General features: G+C 30.7%; 1 protein-coding gene and 1 long non-coding RNA gene across 2 annotated transcripts; both read right to left on the minus strand.

The window, feature by feature from the left end:
• Window positions 1–4633: 4633 nt before the first annotated feature.
• LOC107921893 (probable protein S-acyltransferase 1) lies at window positions 4634–7194 on the minus strand. The gene is made up of 5 exons (XM_016851712.2): window positions 6789–7194; window positions 6220–6399; window positions 5771–6088; window positions 5470–5691; window positions 4634–5030 (listed from the first exon to the last, which is right to left on the minus strand). The coding sequence occupies exons 1-5, from the start codon at window positions 6933–6935 to the stop codon at window positions 4710–4712; spliced, it is 1188 nt and encodes a 395-aa protein (XP_016707201.2). The 5' UTR covers window positions 6936–7194; the 3' UTR covers window positions 4634–4709.
• A 5383-nt stretch (window positions 7195–12577) lies between these two features.
• LOC107921790 (uncharacterized) lies at window positions 12578–13374 on the minus strand. The gene is made up of 2 exons (XR_001691095.2): window positions 13145–13374; window positions 12578–12875 (listed from the first exon to the last, which is right to left on the minus strand). It is a non-coding gene; the product is annotated as an uncharacterized lncRNA (long non-coding RNA).
• Window positions 13375–14499: the final 1125 nt, after the last annotated feature.

Consider the following 14499-nt stretch of genomic DNA (forward strand, 5'->3'; position numbering starts at 1 on the left):
TTTTATGGTAATAATATATGTGAATCTAATTTTGGGTAAAATTTACGGATCTTAATTTGGAGTTCTGTAGCTCCGGGGAAAAATAATTTGGTGACTCTAACTCAGACGGACAGCTTGAATTTTACATACAAGAAAATAGTGAAAGTACGAATAATGTTGTTTAAATGTGTTATACACATTAAGGATGAGGAATGGAGAGGAGGTGGAGGAAAATTGGGAAATATATGAATGATTTGTGTATAATTGGTCATATGTTTGATTATAACTGATAAACGATGAAATATGAATGATGCTTATATTTGTATATTATTGGTCATGGTTTAAGCTCATGTGTGAAAATGAAGTTTCATAGTATGTGTGTATGGTATATTCGGTATATGATTTGGCATGAAATAATGTCATGAATGGTTTATCATGTGGTTAGTTCCAAAAAGAGTTATGTTTATATACACTAGCTTGCAACTCTGGTTGAATGATATGTTTATATCTTGTGTGATGTGCATAGGAACAAGTGTGGAAAGATAATGAAATAGTATGTTCATATGGCTGAAATTTAATGATTAAATGTTAATTTCATGAATTATATAATGTATGATGAAATATATATTTATTGTTGAAATGAGAATAAAATAAAAATGCGAAAACTGAATAAATGATCAAATTGAGCGGAACGCCGAATTTGAGTACTTCTGATCAAGTGACAAAGTGATGAGTGGTAGCTTTAGCTACACTTATCTGATCAAGTGACAAAGTGATAAGTGGTAGCTTTAGCTACACTTATCTGATCAAGTGAAAAAGTGATAAGTGGTAGTCTAGCTACACTTATCTGATCAAGTGACAAAGTGATAAGTGGTAGCTTTAGCTACACTTATCTGATCAAGTGACAAAGTGATAAGTGGTAGCCTAGCTACACTTATCTGATCAGGGACAAGTGATAAGTGATCATACGTAAGACCATAGTTATACTATGGCCAAGAGGAAGTGAAGTACTTAATTTTCCGTAACCGTTCGCTAATTTGATTAAGGATGGTAAGTGACAAATGGACCCAAAAGAATTAAAGCAAATGGATAAGTGGTTGTGTATTTATAACAGGATGATGTTGTTATTTAAGCTAAAGTGATATTTTCATTGCAAAATTGAGAATTTCATAAATGTGTTATTGAATGGTATAATTGATAAACATTGAGATAAATGGTGAATACGTATTAGTGTTTTAAACTTAATGTCATTGAATTGTACGTGAATTAAATGGAAATTGCTAGTGATATGATTTAAATTGTGAGCATGAGAAATTGCGAATTGAATGAAATGGAAATGAAGCATTGAATTGCATGAGTATGTATCGGGTCTCGTAGGCCCTAATTATTATAATTATAATATTTTGAGGATATATTGTGAAAAGTTATAGAAGCATGTTAATTATTTTGAAAGTTTTAATTTAGATGAAATTTTATAACTCGGTTTAATACGTTTACAAGTGTATGTGTTTTGGTAATGCCTCGTACCCTATTCCGGTGTTGGATACGGGTAATGGGTGTTACATGATGTGCCATGGAATTGGTGTGGAAAGGTGTTTTATATGCCTATGTTATGCTTGAAATAATTTGGTAGGTTTAGTCCATAAATTATAAGGTTGACTTGGAGTCAATTTTAGATTATTTAAATGGTTAAATTGATGCATGTTTGGTTGCTTGTTTTAAGGTGCCATTGAAGGCATATCAGTATGATTTGAATGTAGTAATTTGGATGTTATTCTAGTGAATTATGTGCAGGTTATAGATAGGTACCATTGTGAATCATACATGCATGTGGAAAAATGTTAGGCTTGTTGTTGTGATTTATAGGTCACTTTTGGTGCCAAACGATCGTGTGCCTTACATGGTTCCTTGACACGACATTAGGCTATTACACGGGTTAGCACACACTCGTGTGACCTGTTGAATTTTATGCTTGCATAATTGCTCGTGGCCGTAGCCTATTACATGGCCATGTGACAATTTTTAGATAATTGCACTTTTGACCCACACGACCTTAGTGAGTTACACGGTTTGTTCGCACGACCGTGTGACTCCAGTCTCACTCGGGGTCAGTCTGTTACACGGTCTGCCCACATGGTCGTGTGTCCCATCTTTGCACAGCCTCAACCTTTCACATGGTTAGGGGATAGGCCGTGTGACCCCTGTTTACAAAATTTTTCCATCTTTTTTTTTTGTTTCAAATTAATCCCTGATTGATGTCAAGTTAATTTAAAGCTTTCGTAAGCTCGATTTAAACCTGAATTTGGTTGTATTGCATGTTATGCTTGATCATATGTGATAAATTGAGATTGAATTGGAATTTTGAACTATGAATTGCATGTAAATGTTTCGTATTTATCTATAGCATTCTATTACTCGGGTTCAACGACTGGACCCGGTAAAGGGTGTTACAATATCTTCTCTTTTTGATACAATACCTAGAATTACCTATAGCCCCTCCCCAACCCTTAGACAGGAGGATAATGTGTTTCAGTGTACTCGAACTCACGTCTTCTTATACTGACAATAATATCAATGCTAATCGAATTAAGACTCAATCAACTTATACAATAAACTTATAGAGCAACTTACTTACCTATTAGGTTGCCTTTGTATTTTATTAATTTCATAGCTTTTCCTATCCACATACAAACATTTAAAATAAAGTAAACTGGCATTTATCAACTTACTCGTCCTACTTCAGTAACTTTTAATTATTACTCTATCAAGAATCAATTTCATATTAATTTTGTCACATCCATGTATATCATACGTGTTCATTAGCTTAAACTTGTAGCTTAATTAATCATTTCCATTGATTACTCTAAAATCACTATTATTAAAACATATTTCAATTAACCAAGTTAACACTTAACTCTAATTCATCCTTCACTAATCCTTTTGACTCTTCGTACTTAAGGTTCAACTATTATTCCAGTGAATTATCATGTTGCAAAATGATTGTCACTTTACTATAAAAAAAATGAAAGGTAAAACTTTTTTATTATGACTTAAGTTTGAGTCACGTTAATTATAATTCACTAAAAGAAACTACATCGGAACTTGAGGTATTTCAACCATATTAAAAACTTGCTACCTCTAAACATGCTCTCTCAATCAACGTCAGATCCTTTACATTTTGTTAAATCCAAAGAATTTTTTCTTTAATCAACGGAAAAAATTAACAATTTATAGAATTAATACTAAAATTAAATATTAACAATAAATAAATACTAGCCTGAATAATAAGTTATGAAAACAACATATCCATAACTTCCAAAGCATATGATTTGAATTTCAGGTAAAAGAAAGAAATTTGGAGAGGCTTTTGGGTGAGAAACTCAACAACAATGAGACGTAATTTTTGGTTGCGAAAAAAAACAAATAAGGGGAGAGGTATTTATAGGCACAGTAAAAGAAATGATTATATAGAACTCCACACTCATGGGAAAATTTTGCCATAAGTCCCTGTCATTTCAAAAATTGAGAATTTAATCCCTGTACTTTTATTTCATGGAATTTAGTCTCTCTATTTTTTATATTTCAAAATTTAGGTTCTAACTGCTAACAATGTTAACTTCTTTTTTTTGTTAAATTCAAGTTAATTACAAAGTCATTTTTTAATTACATAACTACCAAGTGAGTATTTTTTTTGTTTGAAAAATGTCACAATGACGAATTTAACGAAAAAAAAAACTTAATAGTGTTAATAGTTAGATTTAAATTTTGAAATCTATGAAATATAAGTTAACGACTAAATTCCTAATTTTCGAAAAGTATTGTGGCATATATTAACGTAATTACAATTAAAAAGCATAGTGATCATCGTTAAATGCAGATGCATTGATTTGTTTTACAAGTAACTTAATACCTCTAAATGTTGAGGTCATTGAATTTGTACTAAATGCACATTTTGAACTTATAAAAATCATGGTAGTTGTATTACCATTACGGCTCAACACGTTAAGCTATTCCTAAAAAAATATTTTTTAAGATATAACTTTTAACATACATATTTAGTAATTATTATTTTTCACTATATTCAAATGAAAACCTACAAACAAATATCACAATAGTGGATGAAAAAAAAGTCTTGAGTACGAAGTTGGAAAAAAACTAAACGTACTAAGCTGAAAAGAGGAGTCAAATTCAGGACCAAATGAGCACTTAAACCATTAAGATTTAATGACGTTCATAAGTTCATTTTAATGGAAGTTCAAAAATCATGCAAACATTTAGTTTTATCATTTTATATCTAAAACTAAGAAACATTTTCATTTGTTATGTGTGTTTTTTTAGAAAAAAAATAAAATGTTTTAGATTTTTTATTCATGAATTACTTTTGTTTCCTTCGTTGTTTTATAATTTATGTTTGAAGTTGGTAATTGTATTTTTCAACAATGTCATCTCCAAAAGTGTTCATGAATATTTTTAATTATTCATTAGCATATTTAATTATACATTGATGAACATGTTCCTTTAATATTTGTGAACAAATTCATTTAATTTAAAGTGCATATGAATACACATAATTTTAAACAAATTGAGCTTTGAACTCAAATTCGAATTCTTACAAAATACAAACCAAACACAAACAAACTCAAAAATAAATAAATGAACAAGCACGAACGGAAAACGGTTCATTGAAACTTGGTTGATTTATAATCTAATTGGTTTGGTGATTGTAATAATTAAGCTATACCAAATTTAGTTTGATCATGAAAATCTTGGTTCTTGGAATTCGAAGGCTTATTATCGAAACCATCAAAGTCGATCTTCTGCAAAAGCTTGGGAACTCCCATTTCTACGTCAAAATTTTTGGAACCAGTCTCGCTGTCTCCATTGTCATCTATAACTGAAAGCCCGGTGTCATCTTCTGATGTCCATGCTCTGAGATTGATCAACGAAGGTGAGATTTTTGAAAACAGTACTTGTCTGAAGTTGCTCAATATGCCTTTGTTGAATGGGTTTTCCTTCCTATCATACCGATACCGGAAGCTCTCATACGTTGTCTGAAATCAACCAATTATTTATTTATTTAACCTTTTACCGATAAAAATATCATGACAAATTAGTCTCTATACATTAGATGAAAGAATAAATTGATTCTTTTTGTTAAATTTTTTTTATCAATTTGTACCATTAAAAACTGTTGTTGTTGACGAATAACTAAACAGTGAACGTGGCATGCCACATGTACCTCATGTCAATATATATAATCAGTTTTTAACAACGAAAATAGATGAAAAGTTTTAACAAAAGAGCTAATTTGCACTTTTTTTAAAATTTAAGTACAAAGATTAGTTTACCTATTTTTTAGTAGAGTAAGTAAAATGCAATCAAACTCTTAATACAAAGATACTTACATACTTTTACCGCATTTAACCTTCATATATATATAGAGAGAGAGAGAGAGATGAGGGAGGGAATTAAGGGAAAAAAGAAGAAGACCTGATTAGTGGAAATGAGGTAGAAATGGAAAACTGTAAGGCCACCAACAAACCAGACGACAATGAAGCAATAGAGTATAAGAATAACTGATAGTACATCACGAGATATGGCAGTCCAGAAGCTCGTGCGTTGTCGAAGAATATTCACCCAAGAGCACGTGAAGACGTATATGCACAAGGCAGTGGATGATGATATGAAACAAATGAAGAATGAGTAGTTGCGCTGCAAATCATTCATTAATTTGGTTTTAAACAAATGAAGAAAGCGTAGATGAAGAATGAATCATTATAAAGGAACTTACAGCTCCGATGCATTGACCGACCCATGGACAATGGTGGTCAAACCTCTGGACGCAATTGTTGCAAATGGAGCAGTGAGAGGCACGGGGGGATCGATATAACAAGCAAGTTTCACAAAACTTGACTTGAACCGTTTCACCCGTCTCCAATTTCACTTCCTTAATCCTCGGTAGTCTCAGGGTTCCAGTCTTACCATTCGCCCAATCAAATGAGGTTGACTTGCACAGATCATCATCATCTGATGATGATTCTGGTGGTTTTGTATTTCTGGGTATTATTCCAGGATCTCCAAAGCTTGTCAGAAATAAAAAACCTAAATCCTGCAAAAACAACAATCTTTTCAATTTTACTAAACAATCAAGGACCGGAGAAGATATAATATTAACCCAAATTTAAATTTTTTACTACTCCTACTACTACTAATAAAGCTGTATAAAATCTTTTTACCAACCAAAACAGTGAGGATGAGTCCCCCAAGCAATATTTGATGGTTAAAAATTGTATCTTGGGGTTTGATATGCAACGCCATCTTTATACAGAAGGCAATTGCAGGGCATCCAATCAAAAACGACGTTAAGAAAAGTGATGAAGCATCGGGGCCAAGTATAATTCTTCCTCCACAACAAAATTTCTGAAATTGAAAAATGTATTCTTTCATTAGCACATAAAAATGCCGAATTTATAACTGTATCATATAAGCTTCTGTACTCAAAATAGTCAAAATTTTCAACCCTAAAACCATTTAGATAGTATCTAAAGCATATATGTTTAGGTACCATCCCCTCAAGGGATTTAACCAGATTTTGCAAAATGATGCTATGGGGTACCTCGTTATCTGTTCAGCCCTCTTTTATTTAGCACCATGCATACATACTTATATGAAAAATAGGAAAATGGCATGAACAATGTTAAAAGTTCATTAATCAAAAGGAAAAGAAAAAAAGCCCTTTAAATATGCATAAATAAGAGAATATGATTGAAAGAAAGAAAGGGAAGTTGAAGAAGGATGAAAAAGAATACATTATTTCCTTTCCAAACTTGATAACTCCTTTTAGGAGTGGAATTGGGAGGGGAGGGGTCGATTTCAATGGAAGAAGAATCATAAATTTGGCTTTTGCTCGTTCTCATGCTTCTCTTTGTACGGTCTTTCAATTCTGTTGAATGCATGACCCAAGGTACGTGGTAATGGGAGACAAACACCCACAAAGAGGAAAAAAATGAACCTTAATTACAAAAACCAAACAAAATTGAAAAGGGTCAAAATGGCTTTCATTGTTCTCCTAACATAAGAAAGCCAAAGGACAAAGGATACCAAACGCTTCGTTAGCGTTTGCTTTTCTTCTCTCTTTCAACTCCCCTTATCAACAGTTGTTGGTTTACCAGATCGGTCCTCACAACTTTTTCCTAACGAACTTTTTCATGGGTCCTCAAGATTTCTAAATTCAAGCGAGCTTTCCGCAGCCGAAACTAATTTTTATTTTTTTATATTCCTTACCCTTACTTTTTATTGTTTTCAACCCTCTATGCTCCTCAACTAACTCGTCACTATTTTTTATTGGTTAACTCTCATTATCAATCCATCTATTTCTCTCTAAATAAAATTTTATTAATAATATAATGTTTTTAATTTGCAAAAGATAAACGCGAATTTTGGAGTATTATTACATGTGAAGAACCATTAGCAACTCAGAATGTACGTCGAAAAGGTGATGTGTGTATATATATATATCTCTAAAAATAAATCCCTTAGATTTATAACGACAAACTAGTTATGGTGTCTAAAAATAAATCCATGCACAAACTAGTTAATACATAATTTATAATAGTTTTCTTTTAGGTAAACTTATATTCAAAACAAAAAAACAAGTAGACAAAATTCAACGACTATTATCTAGTATCCCTATTAAAACATCTAAAAATGAAACAAGAACATTATTATTATTTAAAACATCTAAAATTGAAGACGGTAAAGTAGACTATTCAATGTGATTAATATGTAATAAGGTTATCCGAGAAAGTGAATGAACTGCCTTTTAGCCGATTGACATATCCTGTAACACTCCTAACCCGTATCCATCTCCAAAATAGGGTTATAGAGCATTACCGGATTTTACAAATTAATTTACAGACATTTCATTTCATCAAGCATTCATATTTAAAATCAATCAAAATCAAAACATTAGTGAGCTAATGTTGGCCAATTTAACTCATACATGTCATTATAACCAGAATCAAAACATCCAAAATTACCGATAGAATTAATGGATAGTGTAATAAGCATTCATACATCCATTCAATGCATTATACCCCTTTTTATCAAATATATCAATGTTTCATCAATTTTCATACAATGAACATTCAAATCATATTCACATCAATAACATACATTTCAAGCATTTAAGAATATAATTCAAGCTACACGAACTTACCAGACTAAATTGTAGAAATACCAAAAATTCAGGGACATTTTAGTAATTTTCTATTTTCCTCAAATTTCCACCCAATCATGATCTAAATTAATATTTTATTCAATTTATTAATTTAAATAATAAAACAATTCATTTCATGCAATTTGGTCACTTTTTGACATTTTTACCAATTTACCCTTAAAATATTACTTTTATTCAATTTAGTCCTTGAACCTAAAACATGCAAATTGGCCGTTTTTAATGAAAACTCATGCTAGTTGAATAATCATTTATTTTCCTCCTCCTCCTCTCCATTCCACATCCTTAATGTATAATATGCTTATATGTAGCATTATCTATAATTCCATCATTTATTTATATATTAATTCAAAGCAGTCCACTTGAGTCATAGTCACTAAATTATTTATATCTTGAGCTACGGAACTCCGAATTAATATCCGCTACATTCCTATGAAACTAGACTCACATATATTCTTACTATAAAATTTTTAGAATTTTTGGCTTAGTCAATAAGTACAGTTTATTCTTTAAAGTTTCCCCTGTTTCACTGTTTGACAGTTCCGACCCCTCTTCACTAAAAATTAATCATCTCTTTTTATAGAATTTGGATGATGTTTCTGTTTATTTCTATTGAAAATATACTCATTTAGGATTTTAAAAATATTAATTTAAGCCTCTAATTATTTTTATTCAATTTTTTATGATTTTCCAAAGTCAGAACAAGGGAACCCGAATTCAATCTGACCTTGTCTCACAAAATTTATTATATCTCATGATTTACAATTCCATTACTTACACCGTTTCTTCTATGAGAAACTAGACTTAATAATATTTAATTCCATATTTTTTTCATCCTCTAATTCGATTTCCACAATTTATGGTGATTTTTCAAATTTAACCTACTGCTGCTGTCCAAAACTGTTTTAGTGCAAGATATTGATTACTAAATTTATAACTCCCTTATTCCCTTTCTCTATAATATTTCCCATCATTTTCACTTATTTCCCTTCACTAGTATATCAAGAAAATAAGACTTTATTTAAGAAAACTCTACTATAACATAATTTCCATACTTTTTCAACAATAACAAACTTAAAAATATATTGAAATCTTGATGTTCTTACTTTATGCTATTGATTTCAATCTTTAACTTGATTTTCTCTCTCTTCCAGCTTCTATTTCTTGAATCTAACTTGACATTCTAGCTCCCCATTGTCTCCTTATTATTTTTCTCTCTTGGAAGCTATGGAAATTATTTTGATTTCTAGGTGAAAATAGTGAATTTTTGGTGAAAGGACCAAATTGTAAAGAAATCAAAAATTTCTTTCTTCTCTTCTCTTCTAACATTGGTTGCATGGAAAGATGATGATTTTTCATCATCTTTCCTCCCTTTTATGTTAATCATTTAATAATAAAATAATACTAAAAATCTTAATAAAATATTAATTAAATAACATTTATCTAATTAATTAATTAAAAATATAACAAACATCATCATTATCTTCTAAAATTCTCTCTCTATTTGACCATTTTGCCCTTTATAATCTTTTGAAATTCCATCCTTGAGTCATCACTTAATTTGGAATAATTGCAATTTAGTCCCTCAAAATTCTTCACCCTTTCAATTTGGTCCTAATTCATCCATTTTCCTTAGTTTCTAGATTATTTCACCCTTAAATATTTACACTATTAGTCCTTCAAATTTTTTGTATTTACACTTTAACCACTCAAATTTTGAGTATTTACTCTTGGGCAACAAAACTTTTCTCACTTTTACAATTTAATCATTTCTTGAATTAATATGTTATAATATACTTCCCAATGTTGACATAACTCAATATTACCCTTTTTATCATTTTATTTCCTTATTTTACTATATCAAGGATATTATCTTACTTTCTTACTGTAGTAATTTTCGGGGTATTACATATCCAATTAAAGGATAAGTACTTAAAAAAAGCACTCAACATAAACAATCCAAAATTAAACAGTCGAACTCTAAGTTATCAACAATGGATTGATTCAATGCATGCACCACTGGCACACAATCCAACTCAACAATGATGTGATCGTAATGATTAGATTTCAACCATGACAATGCCTCTCAGATGGCGAAGGCCTCAGCTAACTAAGGGCTAAATGTTACCTTCTCAAATGTTGACAACCCTTTTATCAAAACACCACGACTATATCGAAGAACTAGTCTAACCCTGACAGTTAGTTCATCTACAAAAATAGAGGCATTGACATTACATTTGAATAGCTGGGAAAGAGTTGGTTGACACATTGGAGCCTCCGACAATCCTCCTATCATCTCGACCTCGCTCCCATCCTCTATCTTAGAGGTCGATTGGGACTCAACTTTCGGATAAACAACATTTGCAACCATCCACTCTTGAACGAAACAATACACATTATAAAGAACCTAAAATGGTGGAAGCTCACGATGTTGCCATAAAGATAAGTTCCTGGGCGACCATATTTGCCACAACAACACAAGACTCCGTCTTTAAACCTCACTGTTCGACATAGTCAACAATCTCTACAAGAAATCCAACCAAGTAACCTTATCTGTAGGTACCATAGCTATAAGAAATCCAACCAAGTAACCTTATCTGTAGGTACCATAGCTATAGTCCAAACAACTTGTGCCTTACAGTAACACAATAAGGCATGTTCGATGTCCTCATTCCCATCACCTTCCCTACACACTTGCGTAACAAAAATACCCTTTTAAGAAGTTGACTTTTAACTAGAAGAAAGGTACGCAAACAATGCTAAAGAAACTCCTTCACACGTGGAGGGATACACAAATGTCATATCTATTACCATGGCTTGTCCCAAATTAAAAAAATTCATATTCGAATACAAGTTCATCAAGAGCAAAGTGCTATATAATTTTATTTAGGCGACGACTGAAACTAACCGGGATCTGCCATATCCGTTCACAATCACTTGGCGAAAACACACCTTCAACCAATGGCTTATTCCAAAAACACCCATCCACATTAAGCAAATCAGAAACTCGAAGATCCTCCATACTAGGTAACAAAAGTGAATCAACATAAAAATTATCATCAATAAGCCATGGATCCTGATAAACTTCAATGTCACATCTATTACCAACTCTCCATCAAATTCCGCTGCGCACAAGATGACATGCAACCATTAAAATTTGCCAAATAAAAGACAAATGGGCAGCCTCATCAGCTTCAAAAAGACTACAGCTTGGAAAATATTTATCCTTAAAGAAATGACTAACTAAGTTAACTGGATTCTCACAACTTGCTTTCCAATAACACCAAGTCAAAACAATGAAATTCCCTAAAGCCCATGTTGCCCCACTTGTAAGAGTCTGATTTTCAGTGGTACCGAAAAAAGGCAGTTTCAAAACCCCATTTTTGTAAACCGAATCCATATGGAGTTGGTATAATAGAATATTAAAGTTTGGTCCTTCAATATTTCTAATTAATTACTTAATTAAGATACAAGGACTCAATTGTAAAAGTCTTATCGCTATAAATTTTTAATTGATCAAATACCAAGGGACTTATATTGCAATTAGCCTAAGGTTGAAATGGTAATTAAACCAATTTTCTATTATGGATAGTGGATGGCGATGATTTCTCCATTAGCTAAGTTTAATTATTAGTTTTTTTAATTAAGTATAATTAAGTTAATTAAACCTAATTAACTAATCCCTAATCCAACTATATAAGATAAATTAAAAAATTAAAAGGTCAATTTCTATTCATCTTCTTCTCTACCGAACTAACAAAGAAAGAAAACCCTAAACGTTAGACCTTTAATTTGTATGTTCAATTAAGAATTTTTTTCTTGTAATTTTTATATTTTTGAGGTCATGGGAGCTTGATTTAGCTAGCCCATGTACCAATTAGTAAAACTGTTATATTTTTTTGAAAGTTACCATTGTTGATATCTTGAAAAAAATTGGTGTTAAATTGATAGATCTTAAACTTAGATGTGAAAATGACTAGATTATAAAATTTAATTGTTAGTTTTGTTCATAAGGACTAAAGTGAATAAAATGTGAAATTTCAGTAATAATAGATAGCAGAGGGTACCAAAGGGATGAAATTGAAATTATTTTTAAAACCGAAGCTCAAAATTAAAAATTATGGCTATTTTAATTTTAGGGACTAAATTCAATAAAATGAAAAACTTAAGGGGAATTCAAAAAATAGAATTAAATAGGTTTATGCATATCATGGAATGATATAAAAATGTTCGGTATTAACGAATTGTCTAAGATAATTATTTAGATAAAAAATTGAATCAAACCGGAGATAATCGGGAAAAAGCTAAAATTATCGAATAGTCCTTGAGGATTCAATTTGCTTGTTATTTTGACCAGGTAAGTTCATATATAACTTACTATTTTATTTGATGCCATGCTGAATTGTGTTTATTTAATTTATATGTTTATATTAAAGTTTGTGATACCCAATTGTTGCCCGGGGCCCAAAACCATTTGCACAGCCCAATAAACCAAATACATTTGGCCCAAATGGCCCACAGTTAACCCTAGCCCACAACATGTTTTCAGCAGCAATGGAAGCAGAAACTGCAGATCGCGCCGCTCGCGTGTTCTCCATCTGCAGCAACGGCCCCATCACCCACGTTCAGCGATTCCTCGCATCCACCATGCATGTTCGTCCTACAAATGAACCAAGAACAGTATTATAGAGGAGATACAGCAAAAAAGGGGGGAGGGTTATAAAAAGCAAGAGGATTTCTGTAACAAGTGTTAGAAAAATTTTGTATTGAAAACCATTTAAGAAAATAAAAATTGACAAAACAGAAAAGCAAGGATTTTGAAGGTGATTTTCTGGGTCTATTTTTCTTCTTGCTTATTGATTTCTTTTCTTTTTTTTTTCTTTCCTTTGTACACCAAACAAAAATAAAAGAAAGAGGAGAAATCCTTACCAAAAGAGGCGCGCCGTCGACATCTTTAGTTCTCTTCGTCTAAATCAAAGTTGGAAGGGGGGAGTTCGGCTTGAAAAATAGAGGAGAGGATGGAGCAGTTCTTGAGGCTGCTGTTACCGCAAAAGGGAATACGGTTTTAACTAGAGTTTGAAATGGATTTTAACTTTTAAACATTGATGGGTTATTTTTGTTTTTAATCCTTCCATTTTATCCTATCATTTCAAAACCTTTTTTTTTGTTTTCAAATTTTTCCATGAAATATCGGATCTGTTTTATTTTAGTCCTGTGATGTGCAGTGTTTTTGGGTAATTTGCTCCTTCGGCCCTCCCCCTGTTACGCGTGTTTTAAACTACTCCCTTTCTTGTTTTGATTTTCAAATTCAGCTCTCAAATTCTGTTTGTTTTTTAACTTAATCCTTAATTTTTTATTTTTAGTTTTTTTATTATATTGTTAATACTGTTTATTTATATTATTATTACTGTATTATTATTAGTTTATTATTATATTATATATTATTATACTTACTTATATATGCGTATATGCATATTAATATATATTTTTAACGTTTTAAATATATATACTATATACATATTTTATTATTATTTTATTTTCACAGTTTTATATATATTTATATTTCATAATCTTTATATGTTTTCCCAATTTTATAATTTATATGTTTATACAATTTTTTATAACATGTACATATATATTTTTATACTCTATTCAAAGCTATTATAAATATTTTCCACGTTTTTATATTTACTAATATATTATACTTATACTTTTTTTTAAGAAATGTATGAATATATTTTATATGTATTTTATTATTGTTTTATTTTTATGACTTATGTATTCATATAGATATATGCATTAACATTTTATAATACTTATGCATTTTTTCTCTTATATCCATATACATATTTGCAAAATTCGTTTATATATCATACTTATGTATACATATAATTTAAATTAAATTTTTTGTTTCATATTGCATTCACATTTTTTAACATATCTTTTTAAAAATATATTTTGATTTTGTCAAAACATTAAAATCATTTTTTTATGTTTTTCCAAATGCTTTTAAAATAAAAATGATATTGAAAGTTAGGGATTTTCGAGGAAATTGAGCCCTAACGTATTGGGTTCCGATTTTCTTTGTTAATTCCCAAATAACCGAGAATATTCGTTATTCAAAATGTATAAGTGAAAATCATTTTTAGGAACTTAATTTGTTGTGTCCTAATGTATTGGACATGGCATAATTGTTTCTTCGAAATGAGGATTTACTTGTAAAAGTGATATTCAAAGTTCAGGAATTTTGAGAAATTGTACCCTAACGTATTAGGTCTCAGTTT

The sequence above is a fragment of the Gossypium hirsutum genome, chromosome D01, assembly GCF_007990345.1.
Source record: "Gossypium hirsutum isolate 1008001.06 chromosome D01, Gossypium_hirsutum_v2.1, whole genome shotgun sequence".
In the NCBI taxonomy this organism is placed as follows: Eukaryota; Viridiplantae; Streptophyta; class Magnoliopsida; order Malvales; family Malvaceae; genus Gossypium; species Gossypium hirsutum.